This window comes from Grampus griseus (genome assembly GCF_964374135.1).
Source record: "Grampus griseus genome assembly, chromosome: 3".
Taxonomy (NCBI): Eukaryota; Metazoa; Chordata; class Mammalia; order Artiodactyla; family Delphinidae; genus Grampus; species Grampus griseus.
Genome location: NC_139019.1, coordinates 145,870,188 through 145,896,690, shown reverse-complemented (window position 1 = coordinate 145,896,690; position 26,503 = coordinate 145,870,188). Strand labels below are relative to the sequence as shown.

Genomic DNA, 26,503 nt, shown 5'->3' with positions numbered 1-26,503 from the left:
TAGTACTAGTATCCCCATTTTAGTTTACAAAACAATATTATAGTATAATTTTTGTTGGAAAAAAGTTGAGAAATACACATGTAATGTATATATACTCTCAAACATTAATTACTCAAAGATCTTTATCAAATGACAGTAGTTATTTCCAAATTAATGTATAACTTCCTTTTCATTTAAATCTTTAGTGTTCAACAAAAACATGTATTACTTTGTTATAAAGAAAGATGTTATTAAAAGTGAATTAAAATATATGGAAAACCAGCTTACTCATATTATTCATATGAATATATTTGACTATACTACTTATTAAAGATATGACTTCTACAAATCACTTAAGCCTTGGTTTTCTCATCAGTAAAAAGGAAAATAATACCTTCTCCAAAAGGCCAAGTACAAAATGCTTTAGCTCATACTAGCAGCTCAGTAACTAAATTTCTAAGTACTTAGTAAATTTCTGTAAATTACATGGCTACTACTTACCGACAGGATAATTCTCCATCCATAGCATCATGTTCATCTGTACTGGTATATGTTAATCTTCCTCCAACAACTGTCCCAACCAAGTATACCAGCCAGGCAAGACGTCCTAATATATAACAAGGAAAAAATCATTTAGAAAGTATTGACAGAAATAAAGCTTATTTTTCCCGATATTCTAAAATTAGCAAAAGTTCTTCCAAACAAGTGATAAACTACTGTGAACTCAGTTCTTGACAGAGTGAAGAGTTGGATTTTAAGTTCACCAAGGTAGTATAATAGTGAAAATGACACGTTTTAGAGCCAGATACAACTACGAATCCCAGCTCTACCAATCTGCTATGTGATCTTGCATAAGTATGTCTTCTTTGGAGAAATGTCTATTTAAATCCTTGGCTCAGTTTAAAATTGGGCTATCTATCTTTTTTATTATTGAGTTGTAAAAGTTCTTTATATATTCTAGATACAAGTCTCTTGTCAGACATATGATTAGCAAATATTTTCTAGATACAAGTCTCTTGTCAGACATATGATTAGCAAATATTTTCTCCCATTCTGTGGGTTGTTTTCATTTTCTTCATGGTGTCCTCTGACGCACAGAAATGTTAAATTCTCATGTGGTACATAATGCTAATTTTTCCTTTGTTATTTCAGCTTTTGCTGTCAAATCTAAGAAACCATTGCCCAACCCAAAGTCATGAAGATTTAGTCCTATGTTTTCTTCTAAGAGTTTCATAGCTTTAACTCTTACATTTAGGTCTATGATTCATTTTAATTTTTTGTGTATGGCAGGATATAGGGTTCCAACTTCATTCTTTTGCATGCAGACATCCAGCTGTCCCAGCACCATTTGTTGAAAAGACAATCCTTCTGTCATTGAACTGTCTTCCTACCACAGTCAAAAATCAACTGATTACAAATTGGAGGGTTTATACCTGAACTCTCAACTACATCTCATTGATCTAGTGTCTACCTTTACATCAATACCACACTGTCTTGATTACTATTGCTCTGTCGTATATTTTGAAATCAGGAAGTGTGAGTCTTTCAACTTTGTTTTTTTTTTTTCAATATTACTTTGGATATCCTGGGTCTTCTGGATTTCCACATTAATTTAAGGATCAGCTTGCCAATTCCTGAAAAGAAGCCAGTTGGGATTTTGACAGAGATTACACTGAATCCATTAAGTCAATTTGAGGAATACTGCCTTCTTAACAATATTAAGTCTTCTGAACCATGACCATGATGTCTTCCAATTTATTTAGATATTTGATTTAATAATGTTTTACAGTGTCAGTGTACAAGACTTAACACTTCTTTTGTAAAGTTTTTACCTAAGTAGTTTATTCTTTTAAATACTATTGTAAGTGGACTTGTTATCTTCATTTTTGATTGTTCATTGAAAATATATAAACCCACTGTTGATTTCTGTCTATTGATCTTGTATCCTGCAACTTTGTTACTCTTTTGTTAGTTCTAATAGTTTTTTGGGATCTGCCGTTTTTTTCACTTTCTTACACCCTTCATGTCTTCTCTACCATGCTTACCTACCTCCAGTTCTACTGTCTATCATTATAATCTCTGTCTTGCATACAATGTCAACTTCTCTCCTCCTCTGACATATGCATCTTACAAAACCGTAATTGTTTAAATCCAATTCTCCACCTACCCTTTGCCTATCCTCACACAGCTTAATGTACCTGCAGAAAGATACAACCATGTTGACTAGTCTCACTTTGAATGCACCTTCTCAGTCAGGTCTTACACAGCTATCCTATCAATTTTCAATACCGAGACTACGGTAGTGTGTCTTCAAGATACCCATCAATTCCTTCCCTCCATGTATGCAATTGCCATCAGGAAGTGAAGTCTACTTTTCCAATCCTTCGTAAGTCTGGGCTGGACTGTGACTGCTTTGACTAAAAGAATATGGTAGAAGTGACACTTATTCCAGCACTGGGCTTAGCCTTTAAGAGAACTGGCAGCTTCCTCCAGTCTCTCAGGGAATGTTCACTTAGGGGAAGCCATTCACCATGTAAGAAGACCACATACCCTGAGACCTAAAGGCTAGTCATATAGAGAGACTACATGGAGAGAGAAATGCCCAACTATAGCCCATTCATCAAATATTCCAGCAAAGAGAACAGACTTGTGAGTAAAGAATCATTCAGGTGATGTCAGCTGCAGCTGTCACCTGATTACAGCGCCTGAAAGACACCAAAGGAGAACCATCCAGTTGAAACTTATCAATCCCAGAGAACAATGAGAGATAAGAATAAAATTGTTATTTGATAAACCACTAAGTTTTGGGCAAAAGATAACCAGAATACAATCTGCCAACATTTCATATCCACCTTTCCTGATTCATTATTTTTTTAAATTTTACTTATCACTTTCTAACATAATATATATTTTATTATTTATCTTGCTTTGTTACTTGTCTATTCCAATAGAATGTACACTGCATGACAGCTGTTATTTTTTCTGTTTGGTTGTCTATTGCATATCCAGAGCCTGAAACAGTGCCTGGCATACATAAGTCATCAAACAGACATGGGTTATTGAATTAAGAAATCATTACATAGAAAATACAGCATGAACCAGGCAAGAAGAAGTTAACAGCTTATTATCAATTTAGTAAACATTAAAATGTGGAGTCGTTATTAAAAATGAATGTTAATGGTACTTACATTTCTATTGCTTAAATAAAAGCAGCTTCTTAAAGCACATTCAACGCAAGGTATGATCTAGTCTAGCCTGCTATTTGCAAATTCATCTACTTAGTAAAATTTATTTGTAATCCCCCAAATCAATACTTGTGATCATTCATGGACAGATGCAGAACAGCAAATAATTTAAGTTGCCCATTGTTCACATTCCAAGATCAGGTAAAACAAAGCAACAATCTGCTTTCTTGTTTCATCTCTCATACTATAAACAGCTAAGTATCCCTTTTTGGTATCCTTTTGGTATCACATTGTTTTTTCACTTTTGTGCTCCTTGTTTATAATTTTACTGTTTAAAATAGTCAACAAGAGTAGTGCTAATGTGTTGCCTAGTGTTCCTAAGTGAAAAAAAAAGCTATTATGTACCTTGTAGAGAAAATAACACGTGTTAAGCTTCGTCCAGGCATGGGTTGTAGTGCTGTTGGCTGTGAGTTCAATGTTAACGAATCAATGATATATATTAATGTAAAGTATCTTTAAGCAAGAATACATAACACAAGGTTGTATGTTGATCAGTCGATGAAAATGTGACCAGAAGCCTGCAGGAACCCAACCTGTATTTCCCCTAAGAGCAATGGTTTAATATTTGCTAATTCAGTGTTCACAGAAACTTTATAGAACATTAAATACCAAATAAGGAGAATCGACTGTATTTCTCAGAATCTTACAAAGGTTATCATCAATAGATTGTGCTCCAATGTGTGTGGGGCATACACATTTTATATAATTGATACGAATCTAAAACATTGTGACCATAATCTTTGGTGAATGTAGTATAATAACTTACCTGCCTATGAGAGTCATTATTTTAAAAATATCTTACTGCAAATTATTTCTCAAAATGAAAAATATTATTTAAATCTAAATAATAACCTTCTTTATATATTTTATCTATTTAGATCCTTAGATACTAATTTTGCTTAAAGTAAGCTTCACTATTACTAAAAATAGCAAACATTTAAATAGTACTTAACATGCACTAAGTACTATTTTAAACATTATATGTACTATCTGTACCTATATTTATTTAGTGTCACAAATCCCTATTAAGAAGTACATGATTCAAATATAGGCAATGGATTTCCAAGAGTCCATTCTCATACCATTATGAGATATGTACCACTTCCTCTCAAGACTGATTAAAGGAAGTACTTGAACAACACAGTGGTCAATCAGCTAGACAGACCTTGATGATCCAACAACCTCTTAAGTGTTTATTTAATACATTTTAATTCCTAATCCTGACTGTTCTCCACCTGTCTCCCACATTTTTACTACAGATGAGACTGCATCTCCCTTTGGCATCATTTCTAGGGCATTCACACTTCTTTTGATTCCCAAACCAGCCACCCTAAAACCAAGTATATGTGACACATGAAACTAACATTTGTTGAATAGCTGAATTTAAAATAAGCAAACTTACTTTTGGAGTTTATAACTAATGTAAATGTAGAAACATCTGCCTACTAGCTCTTCATAAAACAAGCCATCTTGAAAACAGACACTGATTATACATGTAACTTTTATATTTCTCTGTTGGAAGATCAATATTTAAAAATGGAGGCAATACAATTTAGCCACCCAGAGCACAACTTGGATTCAAATTCTGCCTCTACTATTTATTATGCTTGTTACTCAATCTTTTGGCTTTAATTTCCTCATTTATAAATATGAAATGCTAATAATAATTGGCTCATAGGCTTCTGACAGCACTGAATGGTATTCTGCATGTAAAGTACTCCTAATAATTCCTGCTACAAGGGCTGACTAAATGTTGGCTATTATTATTAAATAGCTATACTGTTTTTAGTTCTTCTATATCATAGCTACAAAAGCCATAAAACATATCAATATGGAATATTTATATGTCCATTCTAAGTTTTACTTTCAAGCTGCTCAAGAAAATGAAGTCACACAATATTTAAGAAATTTTAAGTTCTTCCCTCTCTACCAAAGAGGCTTTTCACAATTAAAGCTACTTACAGTTAGCTGTGTCTACAAACAAAAACCCTGAACTGAAAAAAACCCTCAAGAATTTTCAGAATTTTCAGAAAATTCATTTGCTGAATATCTACTATGTGCCATGTTCTGTCCACTGGGATATAACTAAATATGTATAAGGCAGGGTGAGAAGGGAGAAAGAGACCCTATGCCCAACAGGTTGAACCTGGTGAGAGAGAGAAAATTGAAAAGATGATTTTTCAATGCAGTGTGATGAGTATCACTGTCTAATAATAAATACTAAATATAGGACAAGAATTTCTCAAATTTTAATTTTTTATTCTTTAATTCATTTTATTTTGTGACCTTGAAATTAAGGCTTTGATATCAAAGAATGCTATGCAAAGATAGCATGTGATCAATTGTGAGCATTTTTTCTAAAATTATGGTAAATTTTGAATGGAAGTTTATTCAGAGAGAAGTAGGATGTATATTTACTCTTTCCCTGTTTTAGAAAGCAGTGATTTCTATTGTACGAGACAAAAAAGCAGGAATTTTTAACCCTAAAAATTAACAACTACTAACTGAATAAATTAGGATTAGTGTTAGAAATGAACAATGCAATGAAATATAAAGGCATTTTAATTAATCTATCAAATACAATTTTCCTATTTCACTGAATGAGTGATATTTCTCATACACATTAAACCTTACCCTAAAACTCTAGAATATTAGAGTTACAGCATTTAGAATAATAGATGTTAAAAAGTTACATTGGTTACAGAATTATATCCACAAAGTTTAAAGAACCATGTAAAGCCATAAATCTAAATTGCATTTAGAAATTTAAATATCCTATACATGAGTTTCATATCTATAATTTTATTTAAAAAATCTCATCTTAGATTACATTTCCATTATAGTTTTTCATTTTTCGATTTATTCTGAAATGTTCAGGGCACTTGTTCAGCAGCTGTTCAAGGACAGAACATTTTTTCCTTTAACAAAATAATTATTGCTGTAATAATCTGTAATTATGGTTTATAACTGCAATAATCCCAAAGAAATCAGTCATTACCCTAGATCACAAGTAATCGTTAACTACTGTTAACGATCTATTTCTTAGGGATTATTCTTTTCGTAAACCATGACCATATCACCACGAATATGGAAGAGCAAGACAATATAATACAAGTGAGATCATAATATAATAATAAACTTATTTTGTAACATTAAAAGCCATTAAGCATTAAATTAAAGCACACATAACGAGAGCATATAATTTTCTTTGTTCAACACTAACTGAAGTCTTTACACAAAAGAAATTGAATACTACCATATACAGCAGTACAAACTAGAACCACACTAGGCACTTTTCATAATATAAAACAATTATTTTTGAATAGACCACAGATATTTTTATAGGGCAGACAGACTCCTTCTCACTAACCTTTTGACTAGAAGAAAGGAAAAAAATATCTATTAAACATTTCCATGTATCAGGCATTATATTAGAAACTTTGAAATGATGTTTTATTAAAACTACAACTACAAAAACTCCCTGAATTTGTATTAGTCAAGAATCAGGTCTGGGGCTTCCCTGGTGGCGCAGTGGTTAAGAATCCGCCTGCAAATGCAGGGTACGTGGGTTCGAGCCCTGGTCCAGGAAGATCTCACATGCCGCAGAGCAACTGAGCCTGTGCGCCACAATTGCTGAACCTGCGCTCTAGAGCCCGTGAGCCACAGCTGCTGGGCCTACGCGCCACGACTACTGAAGCCCGCACGCCTAGAGCCCATGCTCCACAACAAGAGAGGCCACTCCAATGAGAAGCCCGCACACCGCAACAAAGAGTAGCCCCCGCTTGCCACAACTAGAGAAAGCCTGCACGCAGCAATGAAGACCCAACGCAGTCCAAAAAAACCAAAAAAAACAAAAAAGAATCGGGTCTGACATTTTATTCAATAGATAGGCCTATTTAATACCAATAAATGATTATATTTCAATTAATTCCATTCATGTATCTTAGAACAGCTATACTTTCTTCCAATACCCTTTTGTAGGAAAACAAGTCTTTGATTTTACAACTGAATCTTTTTACACTGTAACTAATATTTGATACATATGAACGAATATATGTAATGTATGTAAAGTACAGTCTTCCCTCAGTATCCACAGGGGATTATTTCCAGGATCTCTATGGATACAAAAATCTGCAGATGCTCAAGTCCCTTATATAAAATGGCACGGTATTTGCATATAACCTATTCGTAACCTCCATATGCTTTAAATCATCTCTAGATTACTTATAAACCTAATACAATGTAAAGTCTAGGTAAAGAGTTGTAAGTACAATGTAAATGCTAAGTAAACAGTTGCTGGCACATGGCAAATTCAAGTTTGGCTTTTTGGAACTTTCTGGAATTTTATTTTGGGGGGAATATTTTTTGTGGTTGGTTGAATTAGCAAGTGCAGAAACCTTAGATACAGGGGGATGACTGTATGATAAAACAAACTCCTGTGAACCCCCTATCCAATTTAACAACCAAGGCATTACCAATACTGTCACACCTATCTCCATACCCCGAACCTAGCATCCCCCCTTACCTTGCACCCTAGAAGTAACCATGACTGTATTTGATGCTTACTATTTTCTTGACATCTTTTTGTTTTATCACTTACAGATACATTCTTATACAATATATTTTTAGTCTCACTTGTTTTGGGGCTTTACTAAGCATTTCATACTATATATAGCTTTCTGAAAATTTTTTTTTCCCCCACTAATTATTTCTGAAATTCATCTTTAAGTATATCTGTAGTTCATTTTTTAATGTTATATAATACTCCATTGTATAACTATATTATGATCTGTTTATCCATTTTCATGTTGATGGACATTTGAGCTTTTTCCATTTTTTTGCCTTTAATAACATTAAGGCTATGAACATTCTCATGCCATGTCCTCTTGTTTAGAAGAGCTTTTCTAAAGGACATATCTAAGAGTGGAAATGCCAGGTCAGAAAGTATTCAAATGTTCCACGTTTCAAGATAACACCAAAGTGATTTCCAGTCTACTTCCAAGTGACTATACTTTATATTCCTACCAGAAGGATGTAAAAATTCCCTTTGATCTACATTCTCCTGTAAGATTTACTTTTGCCAATCTACTGGAAGTAAAATGGTATCTCATGTGCCTTGATTTCCCTTTCTCTTATGAGTAGTGACATGCTTATTTGTATCTATTGATCATTTCCCTAAAGAATTGCTTGTTTTATTGATTTCTAGGATTTATTTCCAGGTTCTTCTAGATCCTTGCTTGGGTTAGTGTGTGTCTATGTGTTGAAAATATCTTCTTCGACTTCTGGTATTTTTAAAAAAAATCTTGTGTTGATTTTAAGTTATTTTTCTAGAAATTTACTAATTTCGAGTTTTCTAATTTGTTGACTTCAAAAAATACTATGTATAATTTTATCTTTTAAACCTCTGCTGTATCTGTAATTGTATTTCCCCTCTTGATCCTAATGTTATTTGTGAATTCTCTTTTCTTCTTATCTCATGAGAGGTTTGTCAATTTTATTAGTACTTTTAAAGAATTAACTCTTGATTTTTTTGATATTACTGAATCTTTGTTGTTTAGTTCCTTAATTTCTGCTCTTTGTTCCCTTCTTTCTCCTTTCTTTGGGTTTGATCTGCTCCTCTCATTCTAACCTCTCAACTTGGATGCTTAAGTCACATTTCAGCCTTTCTTGTTTTTGTGAAATAAATTTCCTACTGAATTCCAAACATGTTGTATTTCCACTTTTCTTTGTTTTTTAATTTCCTTAAGACTTCTTCTTTTACTCCATAATTACTCAGAAGTATGTTTATAAAATTACCAACTTTATGGAATTTGTAATTTTTACAGGTTGGTTTTAATTTAATCGCAAATTGGTAAGAAAATCTGGACTCTATGATACTGTCATTGAAATTTGTTGAGACTTGCTTTATGTACTAATACTTGTTTAATTTTTTAAAACTGAGATATAATTGAAATATATTAGTTTCAGGTATACAACAAAATGATTTGATATTTGTATGTATTGGGAAATGATCACCACAATAAGTCTAGTTAACATCCATCACCACACAGTCACAAATTTTATTTTCTTGTGGTGAGAACTTTCAAAATCTACTCTCAGCAACTTTCAAATATGCAATACAGTATTATTAACTATAGTTTCCATGCTGTATATTACATCTTCATGATTTATTTATTTTATAACTGGAAGTTTATACCTTTTGACCATCTTTACCCATTTCACCCACTCCCCAACACTACCACAGCAACCACCAATCTGTTCTCTGTATCTATGAGTTTGTTTTGTTTTGTTTTTCAGATTCCATATACAATGAAATCATACAGTATTTGTCTTTCTCTTAGTTCACTTAAAATGCTCTCAAGGTCAATCCGTGTTGTCATAAATGGCAAGATGTTCATGATTGAACAATATTCCTTATATACTATATATATATATATAATGTATAATAATTTTACATACATATGTTTATGTGTACACACACACACACACCCCACATTTTCTTTATCCACTCCTCCAGCAATGGATACTTAGGTTGCTTCAATGTCTTGACTATTGTAAACAAGGCTGCAATGAACATGGGAGTGTAGATATCCTTTTGAGTTAGTATTTTCATTTTCTTCAAATACTTAGAAGTGGAATTGCTAGATCATATGGTAGTTCTGTTTTTAACTTTCTGAGGACCCTCCATATTGTTTTCAATATTGGCTATACCAATTTACATTCCCACCAGCAGTGCACAGGGTTCCCTTTTCTCCACATTCTTGCAAACAGTTGTTATATCTTGTCTTTAAGATAACAGCTATTCTAATAGGTGTGAGGTGATATCTCATGGTCGTTTTGATTTGCATTTCCCTGAGAATCAGTGATGTTCAGCACCTTTTCACGTACCTGAAAGCCATTCATATGTCTTCTTTGGAAACATAGCTATTCAGATCCCCCGCTCATGTTTTAATTGGGCTGTTTATCTTTTTGCTATTGAGCTCTGTGAGTTCTTTACATATTTTAGATATTTGCCCTTTATCAGATATGTGACTTACAAATATTTTCTCATATTTGGTAGGTTGCCGTTTCATTTTGCTGATGGTTTCCTTTGCTGTGCAGAAACTTTTTAGTTTGATGTAGTCCCACTTACCACTTACTTATTTTTGTTTTTGTTGCCTTTGCGTTTGGTGTCAAGTCCAAAATATCACAGCGAAGACCAATGTCTAGAAGCTTACTACCTATGTTTTCTTCTAGGTGTTTTATGGTTTCAGGTCTTATGTTCAAGTCTTTTCGATTTGAGTTATTTTTGTGTATGGTGTTATTTTTGTGTATGGTGTAAGATAGGGGTCCAGTTTCATTCTTTTGCATGTGTCTATATAGTTTTCCCAACACCATTTATTGAAGAGACTGTCCTTTCCCCATTGTATATTCTTAGCTCTATGTCATATATTAACTGACCATGTGGACATGGGTTTATTTATGGGCTCTCTATACTGTTCCACTGATTTATGTATCTGTTTCTATGCCAGTGCCATACTGTTTTGATCACTATAGCTTTGTAATATAGTTTAGAGTCAAGAAGCATGATGACTCTAGCTTTGTTCTTCTTGGTCAATTCCTTTAAAAACATGCCACATGTCCTATTAATATTTTCTAATTGTTGGTTCCAGCATTTTATATACATCAATTCAATAAAGTCTGTTAATTATATTGTTCAAATCCTTTTGATTTCCATATCTATCAACAATAATTTGCAGAAATGTACTGCAACTCCTCATTATAATGGTACATATGTCAATTTCTCCCACAGGATCACCATTCTTTGCTTGACGTTTTGAGACTATTTCAAGGTACTAGATATTTGAAATTGTTATACCTCCTTAGTATACAAACGATTATCTCCAGTTCTAGTAATGCTTTTTATCTTACAGTCTTGTTTGATATTAATATAACCACCCCAACTTCCTTTAGGATCGTATTTACACAGCACATTTTTTTTTTATCCTTTTACTTTCAACTTTCTATGTTTTAAAGGTTTGAGTATGTCTTTTTTTTTTTTTTTTTTTTTGTGGTACGCGGGCCTCTCACTGTTGCGGCCTCTCCTGTTGCGGAGCACAGGCTCCGGATGCGCAGGCTCAGCAGCCATGGCTCACGGGCCCAGACGCTCCGCGGCATGTGGGATCCTCCCAGACCGGGGCACGAACCCATGTCCCCTGCATCGGCAGGCAGACTCTCAACCACTGTGCCACCAGGGAAGCCCCGAGTATGTCTCTTATAATGGGCATTTGGCTCACTGGAATATTTTTTTAAATATTCAACTTTATAATCTGGCTTAATTGTAAATTTAATTCATTTATGTTTATTAGATTAATAATGTATGTGGAATGCTCCTACTATTTTGTTTTCTATTACTGTCTTTCTTTTTGTCTCTCTTTTCTTGGCTTTTTAAAACACTGAGTTTGCTTGTTTACCTATTTCATTATTTTTCCTCTACTGTGTGATGGAAGTTAATCACATATCTTACACTTTTGTTACTCTTGAAATTTTACCATCTTAATTCTCTTCCAAAATAAAACAAGGCATTAAGACAATTTTAATTCTTATCACATCCCTCTCTCGTGTACTACTGTTTATGGTAGTTTCTTTTTTAATTTCACAAGTTAAAAACAATAACTTTTTTAAAAATATAAGGCTATGTTTGTTAAGATTTGTGTGTTTACCAATTTCTGTGTGTTCCTTTCCTTCCTCCTGGAATCATGTCCCTTCTTCCTGAAAAATAATCTTTAGAAAGTTTAATGAAAACTTTTAATAAAGAACCTCAGTAAAGATCTACTGGTAGTAAAAATTCTGTTTTCCCTTGTCCAGAAGTGGTTTCAGTATCTTTGTTCATGAAAGATACTTTTTCTGACATACAGTTATACGATGGCCATTACTTTGACTCAATTTTTTGAGAATAATATTCCACAATCTTCTGGCTTACATTTTTACTGTTGAGAAGTGAGTTTTTCGGTCTATTTTACACTCTTTAAGCTGCTTTTGAGATTTTCTGTCTTCAGAGCTACACAGTTTGACTAAACTGCTGGTTTTTTTGACTGGTACATTTTGGATTTGCTGTATTGACAGATGCATGTCTTTCATTAATTCTAAAAATTTCTCAGAAAGAATGTTTTCCATTATTGCTTCTGTTCCATTCTCTCTATTCTGTCTTCTGGGATCCAACCTGACATATCTGACCTCTTCATTCCATCTTTTAACTTGTCTTGTAATAGTTACTTTTGACTTGCCTGGTGGTTCAGTAGTTAAGATTCCATGCTTCCACTTCCAGAGGGCACAGGTTTGATGCCTGGTCGGGGAACAAAGATTCCCACGTGCCGTGAGGTGCGGCCAAAAAAAATTAAAAAAATAAATCCTTCACCAGTTTTTTTTAAAAAAAACAAAAAACAGTTACTTTCCTTGTTTCCTCACATTCTTAAAAATTTCTTCAAATCTAACTGCCAATTTTCTAATTCTTTCCTCAGCAGGCTCTAATTTACTGTTTAACAAATACATTAAATTTTAGATCACAAAAAATATTTTTTTCAATAATAAGTTTCATTTGAGTCTTCTTCAATCTGCCTGGTCATTTTTCATTCTCTTGTTTGCTCACCTGTAGTTCTAACTTTTTCCTTTAAACATTTCATACATAATTATTTTATATTCCTATAAAATTCCAATATCTTAAGTCCTTGAGGAGATCTAAATCAAATAAACCATTCACTGTTTTTGTTAGTGCTCAGTCATGGTATCTTGTTTTGTTGTTTGTGTGCTGGTTATTTTTTAAGTCATGAAGAGTTAACTGACTGCTCTTAATCTGCAGGATTCTTAAGGCACTAAAGTATGGTTGCTATTCTTTAAAGAAGATTTTATTTACTTTTTTGCTGGAAGGCAAGGGGATCTACCAGTTTCAGACCACTATATCCCCTCTCAAGGGCCCAACTTAATATAAGAATCCCAAGTTCAGTACACTGACTTTGCTACTAGCCTAAGGCTTTGCCACCAATTTAATCATTGATAATTTGCCTTTAAAGGCAACACTGCCTTTTTTGCCCTTGTTTGCTACCCACCAGTTCATTCTGGTTGAAGTTCATTTTTTGAGGGGGAAGTAGTCAGAAGAGAGAGGGACAGAGAAGTGGAGGAGAGCAGACTGGAGGAGTAGGAACCTCAGAAATTTCATATACTTATTTCAAGCCAAGCAATGCAGGATCTGACTGTTTGCAGCTCAAACGCCTTTCAGAGCATGTAGTTGACCACACTGAAGTGAAAGTTACTACTATTTCTTTACTTTTAAAGAAGCAAACACTAATTGTGATATAAAACCAAAAACAAAAAATGTGATTTTTATAGGTAGTTGGTAAAACATGAAGTAAATTATAACATAATCTGAATTAATATAAAAAATGAATCAGAAAAGATATTATATAAGGCTGCCATTGTGTCATCAGGCAAAAAAAACCCAAAACACTATAAGACAGGCTTACAGGGCAACCACATATCTACAAAAAGAACTGAAGGGACAAGCGGGGACTGAAATCCAGCCTGTACTCTACTCACCATACTAGCATACTATACTTGCCTGGGTGTTTTTTCTAATTTGCACAAAGGCACGTAATATATTACTGAGTTGGTAAGAAAGTAAAATAAATCCACAAAGGCAAAAATAGATGTTTGGGCTGAAACTGAGATATAGGCATAGAAACAACTAGAGAACTTGAGCTTCTTGTTTGAAGGACAAAGGACAAAGCCTAGGGCATGCCCAGTAAGAGGACTCCAACAAGAAACTCTTAACACCCTTAGCAAGGAAGTGAACTGTCTGCCCTAGACAAAGAAAGACAAAACAGAAAACCGTCTAACTTGACTTCCATGTTAGTCACAGGAAAGAAGGAAAAATACCTCAATTCAGACCTCACACAGCGAGTGGCCTAAATACAGACTACCAGTGTGATAAGAAAAACCTTATTCTAAGGAAGCAGTTTAAATGGTATTGAGTTGATAGTCTCCCTCCACCCCATTTAGTAGATGGACCAAACATTTCAATTAAAGGACAGAGATGGTCAGCAGTGATTTTTTTTTTAAAGGAAGAACTATACACTGTCTACAAGAGACACACTTTAAAAATAAAGACACAGACAGACTGGAAGTAAATGGATGGTGAAGGATATCCCATGTAAACAGAAAGCATAAGATGGCACTGGCTACAGTAATATCAAATGCGGTAGATTTTAAGATAAAAGGATCAATTAACAAGGAAGACAAAAAATTATAAATGTCTAAATGAAGCAAAAATTGAAAATTAAAAGTAGTATATGGGACTTCCCTGGTGGTGCAGTGGTTAAGAATCCACCTGCCAGTGCAGGGGACACGGGCTCGATGCCTGGTCCAGGAAGATCCCACAAGCCGCGGAGCAACTAAGCCTGTGTGCCACAACTACCGAGCCTGTGCTCTAGAGCCTGCGAGCCACAACTTTTGAGCCCGCAAGCCACAACTACTGAAACCCGTGCGCTCTAGGGCCCACATGCCGCAACTACTGAGCCCGCGTGCTGCAACTACTGAAGCCCGTGTGCCTAGAGCCTGTGCTCTGCAACAAAAGAAGCCACCACAACTAGAGGAAGCTCACGCACAGCAACGAAGACCCAACACAGCCAAAAATAAAAAAAAAATTTTTTAATTAAAAAAATAAAAAGTAGGGCTTCCCTGGTGGCACAGTGGTTGAGAGTCCGCCTGCCAATGCAGGAGACACGGGTTCGTGCCCTGGTCCAGGAAGATCCCACATGCCACGAAGCAGCTGGGCCCGTGAGCCATGGCCGCTGAGCCTGCGCGTCTGGAGCCTGTGCTCCGCAACGGGAGAGATCACAGCAGCGAGAGGCCCGTGTACCACCAAAAAAAATAAAAAAATAAAAAAAAAATAAAAAGTAGTATAGACTAATCCACAATCATATTTGGAGATTTAATACCTCTTTCTCTGTAAATAATAGAAATAGGCCCCAAAAATAACAGAAAAAACATCAGTAAAAACAAAGAATATCTGTACAATACTATTAATCATCTTGACTTAACTTCTATTTACATACTACTATACCCAACTATGGCTATGGTAAAATACATATTCTTTTCAAGTGTACATGGTCTGTGTGTCAGGAGAGACCATATGCTGGGTCATAAAACAAGTCTCAATAAACTTAAAGTCTGAAATCATACAAAATGATATTTGCCCAAGGTAGAATTAAATTAGAAATCAGAAACAATAAGACAACTAGGAAAGCCCCAAATATTTGGAAATAAAAGCATACTTCGAATAATCCAGAAACTACCAAAGAAATAACAGATTAGAAAATAATTTTAACTAAATGATAATGAAAATAAAAGATCAAAATTCATGATATGCAGCTAAAGCAATGCTCAAAGCAGAATTTATAACTTTAAATGTTTTTATTAGAATACAAAAAAATCTAAAAATTAAAGATGTGATGCCTCCATCCAAAATTAGAAAAAAAGACCAAATAAAATCAAGTATAAGGCAGAAAATAATAAAGCCCCCCCAAAAAACTTATGAAATAAAAAATGAACAAAAAAAAAAAAGGAAAGAAAATCAGTGAAACTAAAAGTTGATTTCTTGAAAAGATTAACGAAGTTGATAAATACCTAGTTAGTCTATCAGGGGGAAAAAAGAAAAAGGGCAAAACTTATCAAATGGATGAAGGGGGGTCAAAAGGTACAAACTTCCAGTTATAAAATAAATGTCATGGGGATGTAATGTACAGCATGGTGACTATAGTTAATAATGCTGTACTGCATATTTGAAAGTTACTAAAATAGTAGATCTCAAAAGTCCTCATCACAAGAAAAATAATCTGTAACTATGTGTAGTGATGGATGTTAACTAGACTTTTTGTGGTGATCATTTCCTAATATATACAAATACCAAATTACTGTTGTACATCTGAAAATAATATATTATGTGGCAAGTATACTTCAATTTTTAAAATAGGAAGAATGAAAGAAAAGACATCACTTCAGATCCCACAGACATTAAAAGGATAATAATGAAAAATTAGAAATAACTTTATTCCAGTAAATTTAAAAATAGGACCAATTCCTTGAAACACACAAATGACTAAATTTGACCCCAGGTGAAAGAGAACATTTGAATAGTCCTATACCAATTAACAAAATTTCATTCATAACAATAAACCCTCCAGGCCCACTGGCTTCACTGATGAATCCTATCAAATGCTTAAGAAAGAAATAATACCAATACAACACAAACTCTTTCAGAAAGTAAAGAAGGAGGAAGAAACACTTCTTGACTCATTTTATGAGGCCAGTATTATCCTGTTACCAAAACCAAAGTCATCACAAAAAAGAAAACTACAGACAAATATCCTTCACGAACATCAATGTAAAATAAAATTTTTGCAAACTGAATCTAACACTATATAAAGGAACAGTATCGTAACCAAGCAGGATTTATCCTAGCAATGGAAAGCTGGTTTAACAGAAAAATCAACCAATATAATTCATTATATTAGTAAAATAATACAGAAAACAAAGGTCATTTGAGTAGGTACATAAAAAAGCATTCAAAGAAATCAATGCCCCACTCATTATAAATCGCCTGAGAAACAGAAGGGAACTTCATCAAATTTATTACCAATGGTAAAAGGCTCAATGCTTTCTATGTATAAACAGAAACAAGGCCAGAATATCCATTCTTATCGCTTTTGTTCAACATTGTACTAAAGGTCCTACCAGTGGAATAAGGAAAGAAAAAGAAATAAAAGGCATGAAGACAAGACATAAAACTGTCTTTATTTTAGGTGACATGATCATATAAAACAATCCTAAAGAATTTACAAAAAAAGCTATTAGAACTAATAAGTAAATTCAGCAAAATCACAGGACACAAAGACAAAAATCAATTCTGGTCTTATATAAAATAGCAAAGAATAATCAAAATTTACAATAGCACCAAAATATATAGGCATTTATTTTGTGAAAGATTTTTAATACCTATGAACTGAAAACAATAAAACATTGCAAAGAAAATTTTAAAACACCTACATAAGTGGAGCAATATATCATGTCCATCAACTGGATATTAAGATGGACCAAACTGATATATAGATTGAGGCAACCTCAATCAAAACTCTAATGAGGTTTTTTTTTTTTAAGAAACTGACAAGTTGATGCTAAAATTAATACAGAAAACCAAAAGATGTAGAACACAAAACTATTTTGAGAAAGAAGAACAAGACTGAAAGACTTAAATTACCTGATTTCAAGACTTATAAAGTTATAGTAACCAAGACAGTATAATATTGGCATAAGGATAGAAATTTAGATCAATGGTACAGAATAGAGTCTAGGAACAGACCCTAGCCTTTTACGGCCAACTGATTTTTGACAAAGGTACATGATAATTCAATAGGAAAAAAAGACAGTCTTTTCAGCAAACGGTGCTAGAACAACTTGATAACTGTACAGGTTGGGGAGGAGACCCTATCCTTACCTCACATCATTCACAAAAATTAACCCAAAGTGGATCACAGACTTAAACATAATAGCTAAAACTATTAAAGTTCTAGAAGAAAAATATAGAACATATTCGTGGACTTCAGTTACAGAAGATTTCTTAAATATAAAAAGCATAAGCCATGAAGAAAAAATTGAAAAGGCAGATCATCAAAATTTAAAACTCTGCCCTTTGAAAGACAGTTGCAAAGACAAACGACAGACAGGAAGAAAATATTTGCAACATGTATGTGAAGAAGGGACTGTATACAGAATATATTAAACACTTATAATTTCAATAATAAGACTATGTACAAAAGAACAAACAGCCCAATATAAAAATGGGCAAAAATTGTGAACAGACATTTCACAAAGGAAGATATAAGAATGGCCAAAAAAGCACAACTTCATTAATTATCAAGGAAATTCAAAGTATAACCACAATGAGATACTACTACTAGATACCCAGTAGAATGGCTAAAGTTAACAAGACAATATCAAATGATGATGAAGATGTGGAGCATTCTTAATGGGAATGAAAAATGGTACACTTCGTAAAATAGCGTAGTAGTATCTTATAATATTATACACACATTTCTCATATGACCCAGCAAACTGTCACAGGTATTTACCCAAGAGAAATGACAATTTAAGTACATACAGAGATTTGTCTGCAAAAGTTCACAACATCTTTATTCATAACAGCCAAAAACTGTAAGTATGACTCAAATATCCATTAAGTGGTAAACAGCTAGACAAACTAAAGAAAAAGCCATACTATGGAATACTACACAGCAATAAAAAGGAACAAAATATTTATATATAAAATATGTTTGAATCTCAAAACCATTATCCTAAGCAAACAAAGTCAAACACAAAAGACTAGTTATTGTATGATTTCATTTACACAAAAACCCAAAAGAGATGCACCATAGTGACAAAAACCAGTGGTTACCTGGATATAGAGTTAGGAAAACGGATCAAAGGGCATGAGAAAATTATTTCTAAGGTTCTCTATCTTGAATGTGGTGGTAGTTACATGGCTATGTATCTACTAAATGCAAACTGTATACTCAAAAAAAAGAAAAAGATATTTGCAACTCAACACAGACAAGGGGCTCATTTTTCTAAAATATAAAGAGCTCTTAAAAGTCAATGAGGAAAAAAAAAATCAATGAGAAAAAAAGAACCAATAACCCAACAACAAAAAACTGAGCCAAAAAAATGAGTAATTCTTTTACAGAAAAAGACGACCAGGGCTTCCCTGGTGGCACAGTGGTTGGGGGTCCGCCTGCCGATGCGGGGGATGCGGGTTCGTGCCCCGGTCCGGGAGGATCCCGCGTGCCGCGGAGCGGCCCGTGAGCCATGGCCGCTGGGCCTGTGCGTCTGGAGCCTGTGCTCCGCAACAGGAGAGGCCACAGCAGCGAGAGGTCCACGTACTGCAAAAAAAAAAAAAAAAAAAAAAAAAAAAAACCAGACCAAATAGCTCTTAAATAAACAATGCTTAACCTCACTGATATGAGAATGTTAAATTATACTGAGAAATCATTTTTCACCTATAGGATTACCAAAAATTCAAAAGCTTGTTAATACTGTCCTGTGAAGGCAGTAACATGGAGCTCTCATAGACTGCTGGTGGACAAGTAAATTGGTGCCATCCTTACAGACAGTAATTTGGAAATATTTATAAAAATTATAAATACATTAACCCTTCTACCCAACAGTAATTCTGCTTCTGGAAATGTATCCTACAGATATACTCGCATAAATATAAAATGACAAGTACAAGGTTAATCTGTACAGCATTAGTTTTAATAGCAGAAGATGGCAAATAACTCAAATGATTCTCAACAATGGAGAGAATAGTTAAATAAATTATGACACATTCAAAAAATAAAATATTATTCATCTACAAAAATTAAGTATTCTTTGTATACTGATTTGAGAATAACTATAAAATACATTGTTAAATGAGAAAAAGCAAGGAGTAAAATGTGAGTGTGGTAGGCCACATTCCATGTAAATAAAAGGGGATAAGAACTTATATATTCCTAATTGTACATGCATACAGAAACTTCAGAAAGATGCAAAACCAATAAGAATCGTTATTTGGGCTTCCCTGGTGGCGCAGTGGTTGAGAGTCTGCCTGCCAATGCAGGGGACACGGGTTCGGGCCCTGGTCCAGGAAGATCCCACATGCAGTGGAGCGACTGGGCCTGTGTGCCACGGCTACTGAGCCTGTGCTCTGGAGCCCGTGTGCTACAACTACTGAAGAGCCCATGCTCCACAACAAGAGAAGCCACCGCAACGAGAAGCCTGCGCACCACGACACAGAGTAGCCCCCCACTCACGACAACTAGAGAAAGCCCGCGCGCAGCAACGAAGACCCAATACAGCCAAAAATAAATAAGTAAATAAATTTATTAAAAAAAAAAAAGAAAAAAAAGAATCGTTATTTGTTAGAGTGAAGAACAGTAGGACAGATTATAGGACTGGAACAGAACCCATTTTAATTTCTTTTTTCTGGACAACATAAATATAATACCTCTTCAAAAGATTGGGTGAATTAATTAAAATAAAATTAGATATGAAAACTAAGAGAACAGACACATTAAAGTTACACGTAAAAACAGGTAACAAACTTGAGGGCAATATTTACAATTCAAACAACTAAAGGATTACTGTTAAAATATTATAAAGAGCTCCATTAGTATAAAAAAAACAAAGACCAAAATAATCCAAATGGTGAGGAGGAAATGAACACAAGTGATGAACATATATATCACTGATGATGACAGAACATAAACATAAACACTAAACTTCATTAATTATCATGAGAGTGAAAAGTAAAATATGCATGAGGTATATTACCTCAACTAGCCTGACAAAAAGTCTAACATTATGAGCCATTGGTGAGGATCTAGATAAGAGTGGGTGGGATATAAAGTAGTACAATCACTTTGTAAAATATAGTTTGGCATTGCCTACTGAAGCTGACTGTGTAATTACTATATATAACAATCTTTAGAGCAGCATTCATTGCATTAGCAGAAAACAGAAAACACAAATACCCACTGACAAGAAAATGCATCAATAAATTGCAGTATATTCAAACAACAGCACTGCAGCAGTACAAATGAAGGACCTACAGCTACAGCATCCACACAAACTCTCATGAATGCAACACTGAGAAAAAATAATGAAGCAAGTTGTAAAAGAATAAATAATTTTGATTCTATTTGTATAAAGTTCAAAAATATGCAAAACCATGCATTATTTTCAGAGTACATACATATGCAGTAAAACTATGAAAAAGAGGCATCAATTAATGAACAAACATCAAGTATTTTTTGCTGGTAGGAAAAAGGGAACAGCAAAGATACTGGTATTGACCTGTTCTTTAAGCTATGTGATGGTGCTTGTTACTGCTAGTTACTATGGCTCAAAATATATAAATACCCTTTTGTATGTACTGGATATTTAATAATTTTCAGAACTCTGCTAAAGAAAGAATTCAGTCATGAAGACAAGATGCTACAAAGTAAAATGTTAGTTCTCCTCCATCTAATTTATAATGAGATACTAATAAAAGAGAACATTTCAAGAAGGTTAACTATTCCTCTATCTGCTGCTGAGCAGTACTGTGTGACTCAGAAAACAAACAAAAACCAAAAAAAACAGATAATGAATAGAAGTCATTTTTAGAAGACAATACGTAAATGTATAGAATAATTTTTAAAGAACTTTTTTAAAAAGAGTTTAAATGGAAAATCACTCAAAGTTTGACTATCATCCCTTACCACTCACTTTCCAAACAAATATGAAAGAAAACAAAAACATCCTGGAACTTTAATTAAACTGCCTCCTATTAGAAATGTATATAGCCACCTGGCCTCTTTGGTGAGGCTAATGGCAGACTCTGGGAGGGCGAGTGCTTCCCAGAACTTCTGCTGCCATTGTTCTTGTCCTCAAAGTGAGACACAGCCACCACCTGCCTCTGCAGGAGACTCTCCAACACCAGCAGATACATCAGAAATACATCTACACGTGAAACAACTCCTACAGAACACCCACTGAGCGCTGGCAGAAGACCGCAGACCTCCCAAAAGGCAAGAAGCTCCCCAAGTACCTGGGTAGGGCAAAAGAAAAAAGAATAAACAGACAAAAGAATAGGGACGGGACCTGCACCAGTGGGAGGGAACTGTGAAGGAGGAAAGGTTTCCACACACTAGAAGCCCCTTCGCAGCCGGAGACTGCGGGTGGCGGAGGGGGAAGCTTTGGAGCCGCGGAGGAGGGCACAGCAACAGGGGTGCGGAGGGCAAAGCGGAGAGATTCCCCCAAAGAGGATCGGTGCCAACCGGCACTCACCAGCCCGAGGATTGTCTGCTCACTCGCTGGGACGGGCGGGGGCTGGGAGCTGAGGCTTGGGCTTCCAGTCGGAGCACAGGGAGAGGACTGGCAGCATGAATACAGCCTGAAGGGGTTAGTGCATCACGGCTAGCCGGGAGGGAGTCTGGGAAAAAGTCTGGACCTGCCAAAGAGGCAAGAGACTTTTTCTTCCCTCTTTGTTTCCTGGTACGCGAGGAGAGGGGATTAAGAGCAAGGCCTAAAGGAGCTCCAGAGACGGGCGCAAGCCACGGCTATCAGCGTGGACCACAGAGACAGGCATGAGATGCTAAGGCTGCTGCCGCCACCACCAAGAAGCCTGTGTGCGAGCACAGGTCACTCTCCACACCTCCCTTCTGGGGAGCCTGTGCAGCCTGCCACTGCCAGGGTCCTGTGATCCAGGGACAACTTCCCCAGGAGAACGCACGGCGCGTCTCAGGCTGGTGCAATGTCATGCTGACCTCTGCTGCCGCAGGCTCGCCCCGCACTCCGTACCCCTCCCTCCCCCCGGCCTGAGTGAGCCAGAGGCCCCGAATCAGCTGCTCCTTTAACCCCGTCCTGTCTGGGCAGGAAGGGACACCCTCAGGCGACCTACACGCAGAGGCGGGGCCAAATCCAAAGCTGAACCCGGGGAGCTGTGTGAACAAAGAAGAGAAAGGGAAATCTCTCCCAGCAGCCTCAGAAGCAGCGGATAAAAGCTCCACAATCAACTTGATGTACCTGCATCTGTGGAATACGTGAATAGACAACAAATCATCCCAAAATGAGGAGGTGGACTTAGAGAGCAAGATATATTATTTCTTCCCCTTTTCCTCTTTTTGTGAGTTTGTATGCTTCTGTGTGAGATTTTGTCTGTATAGCTTTGCTCTCACCATTTGTCCTAGGGTTCTGTCCGTCTGTTTTTTTTTTCTTTAAAAAAATTTTTTTTTCTTAAAAATTATTTTTTATTTTAATGTCTTTATTTTATTTTATTTTATCCTCTTTCTTTATTTCCTTCTACTTTTTCTCCCTCTTATTCTGAGCCATGTGAATGAAAGGCTCTTGGTGCTGCAGCCAGGAGTCAGCGCTGTGCCTCTGACGTGGGACAGCCAACTTCAGGACACTGCTCCACAAGAGACCTCCCAGCTCCACATAATATCAAACGGCAAAAATCTCCCAGAGATCTCCATCTCAACACCAACACCCAGCTTCACTCAACGACCAGCAAGCTACAGTGCTGGACACCCTCTGCCAAACAACTAGAAAGACAGGGACACAACCCCACCCATTAGCAGAGACGATGCCTAAAATCATAATAAGGCCAGAGACACCCCAAAACACACCACCAGACGTGGACCTGCCCACCAGAAAGACAAGATCCAGCCTCATCCACCAGAACACAGGCACCAGTCCCCTCCAACAGGAAGCCTACACAACCCACTGAACCAACTTTAGCCACTGGGGACAGACACCAAAAACAACGGGAACTACGAACCTGCAGCCTGCAAAAAGGAGACCCCAAACACAGTAAGATAAGCAAAATGAGAAAACAGAAAAACACACAGCAGATGAAAGAGCAAGATGAAAACCCACCAGACCTAACAAATGAAGAGGAAATAGGCAGTCTACCTGAAAAAGAATTCAGAATAATGATAGTAAAGATGATCCAAAATCTTGGAAATAGAATAGAGAAAATGCAAGAAACATTTAACAAGGACCTAGAAGAACTAAAGAGGAAACAAGCAATGATGAACAACACAATAAATGAAATTAAAAATAATCTAGAAGGGATCGATAGAAGAATAACTGAGGCAGAAAAACGGATAAGTGACCTGGAAGATAAAATAGTGGAAATAACTACTGCAGAGCAGAATAAAGAAAAAAGAATGAAAAGAACTGAGGACAGTCTCAGAGACCTCTGGGACAACATTAAACGCACCAACATTTGAATTATAGGGATCCCAGAAGAAGAAGAGAAAAAGAAAGGGACTGAGAAAATATTTGAAGAGATTATAGTTGAAAACTTCCCTAATATGGGAAAGGAAACAGTTAATCAAGACCAGGAAGCACAGAGAGTCCCATACAGGATAAATCCAAGGAGAAACACACCAAGACACATATTAATCAAACTGTCAAAAATTAAATACAAAAAAAACATATTAAAAGCAGCAAGGGAAAAATAACACAAGGGAATCCCCATAAGGTTAACAGCTGATCTTTCAGCAGAAACTCTGCAAGCCAGAAGGGAGTGGCAGGATATATTTAAAGTGATGAAGGAGAAAAACCTACAACCAAGATTACTCTACCCAGCAAGGATCTCATTCAGATTTGATGGAGAAATTAAAACCTTTACAGACAAGCAAAAGCTGAGAGAGTTCAGCACCACCAAACCAGCTTCACAACAAATGCTAAAGAAACTTCTCTAGGCAAGAAACACAGGAGAAGGAAAAGACCTACAATAACAAACCCAACACAATTAAGAAAATGGGAACAGGAACATACATATTGATAATTACCTTAAATGTAAATGGATTAAATGCTCCCACCAAAAGACACAGACTGGCTGAATGGATACAAAAACAAGACCCATATATATGCTGTCTACAAGCGACCCACTTCAGACCTAACGACACATACAGACTGAAAGTGAGGGGATGGAAAAAGATATTCCATGCAAATGGAAATCAAAAGAAAGCTGGAGTAGCAATTCTCATATCAGAAAAAATAGACTTTAAAATAAAGACTATTACAAGAGACAAAGAAGGACACTACATAATGATCAAGGGATTGATCCAAGAAGATATAACAATTGTAAATATTTATGCACCCAACATAGGAGCACCTGAATACATAAGGCAAATACTAACAGCCATAAAAGGGGAAATCGACAGTAACACATTCATAGTAGGGGACTTTAACACACCACTTTCACCAATGGACAGATCATCCAAAATGAAAATAATAATGAAACACAAGCTTTAAATGATACATTAAAAAAGATGGACTTAATTGATATTTATAGGACATTCCATCCAAAAACAACAGAATACACTTTCTTCTCAAGTGCTCATGGAATATTCTCCAGGATAGATCATATCTTGGGTCACAAATCAAGCCTTGGTAAATTTAAGAAAATTGAAATCGTATCAAGTATCTTTTCCGACCACAATGCTATGAGACTAGATATCAATTACAGGAAAAGATCTGTAAAACATACAAACACATGGAGGCTAAACGATACAGTACTTAATAACGAAGTGATCAATGAAGAAATCAAAGAGGAAATCAAAAAATACCTAGAAACAAATGACAATGGAGACACGACGACCCAAAACCTATGGAATGCAGCAAAAGCAGTTCTAAGAGGGAAGTTTATAGCAATACAATCCTACCTTAAGAAACAGGAAACATCTCGAATAAACAACCTAACCTTGCATCTAAAGTAATTAGAGAAAGAAGAACAAAAAACCCCCAAAGTTAGCAGAAGGAAAGAAATCATAAAGATCAGATCAGAAATAAATGAAAAAGAAATAAAGGAAACGATATCAAAGATCAATAAACCTAAAAGCTGGTTCTTTGAGAAGATAAACAAAATCGATAAACCATTAGCCAGGCTCATCAAGAAAAAAAGGGAGAAGACTTAAATCTACAGAATTAGAAATGAAAAAGGAGAAGTAACAACTGACACTGCAGAAATACAAAAGATCATGAGAGATTACTACAAGCAACTCTATGCCAATAAAATGGACAACCTGGAAGAAATGGACAAATTCTTAGAAATGCACAACCTGCCAAGACTGAATCAGGAAGAAATAGAAAATATGAACAGACCAATCACAAGCACTGAAATTGAAACTGTAATTAAATATCTTCCAACAAACAAAAGCCCAAGACCAGATGGCTTCACAGGCGAATTCTATCAAACATTTAGAGAAGAGCTAACACCTATCCTTCTCAAACTCTTCCAAAATACAGCAGAGGGAGGAACACTCCCAAAGTCATTCTACGAGGCCACCATCACACTGATACCAAAACCAGACAAAGATGTCACAAAGAAAGAAAACTACAGGCCAATATCACTGATGAATGTAGATGCAAAAATCCTCAACAAAATACTAGCAAACAGAATCCAACAGCACATTAAAAGGATCATACACCATGATCAAGTGGGGTTTATTCCAGGAATGCAAGGATTCTTCAATATACGCAAATCAATCAACATGATGCACCATATTAACAAACTGAAGGAGAAAACCATATGATCATCTCAATAGATGCAGAGAAAGTTTTCGACAAAATTCAACACCCATTTATGATAAAAACCCTGCAGAAAGTAGGCATAGATGGAACTTTCCTCAACATAATAAAGGCCATATATGACAAAC

General features: G+C 35.5%; 1 protein-coding gene across 1 annotated transcript in view; it reads right to left on the bottom strand.

Annotated features, from left to right (window-relative positions):
- The window catches only part of RANBP17 (RAN binding protein 17), a 316,096-nt gene that overhangs the window by 243,749 nt on the left and 45,844 nt on the right, over window positions 1–26,503 (bottom strand). The window contains exon 13 of the mRNA XM_082650901.1: window positions 481–586. Within this exon, the coding sequence (XP_082507027.1) occupies window positions 481–586 (106 nt within the window). The remainder of the gene's footprint in view (window positions 1–480; window positions 587–26,503) is intronic.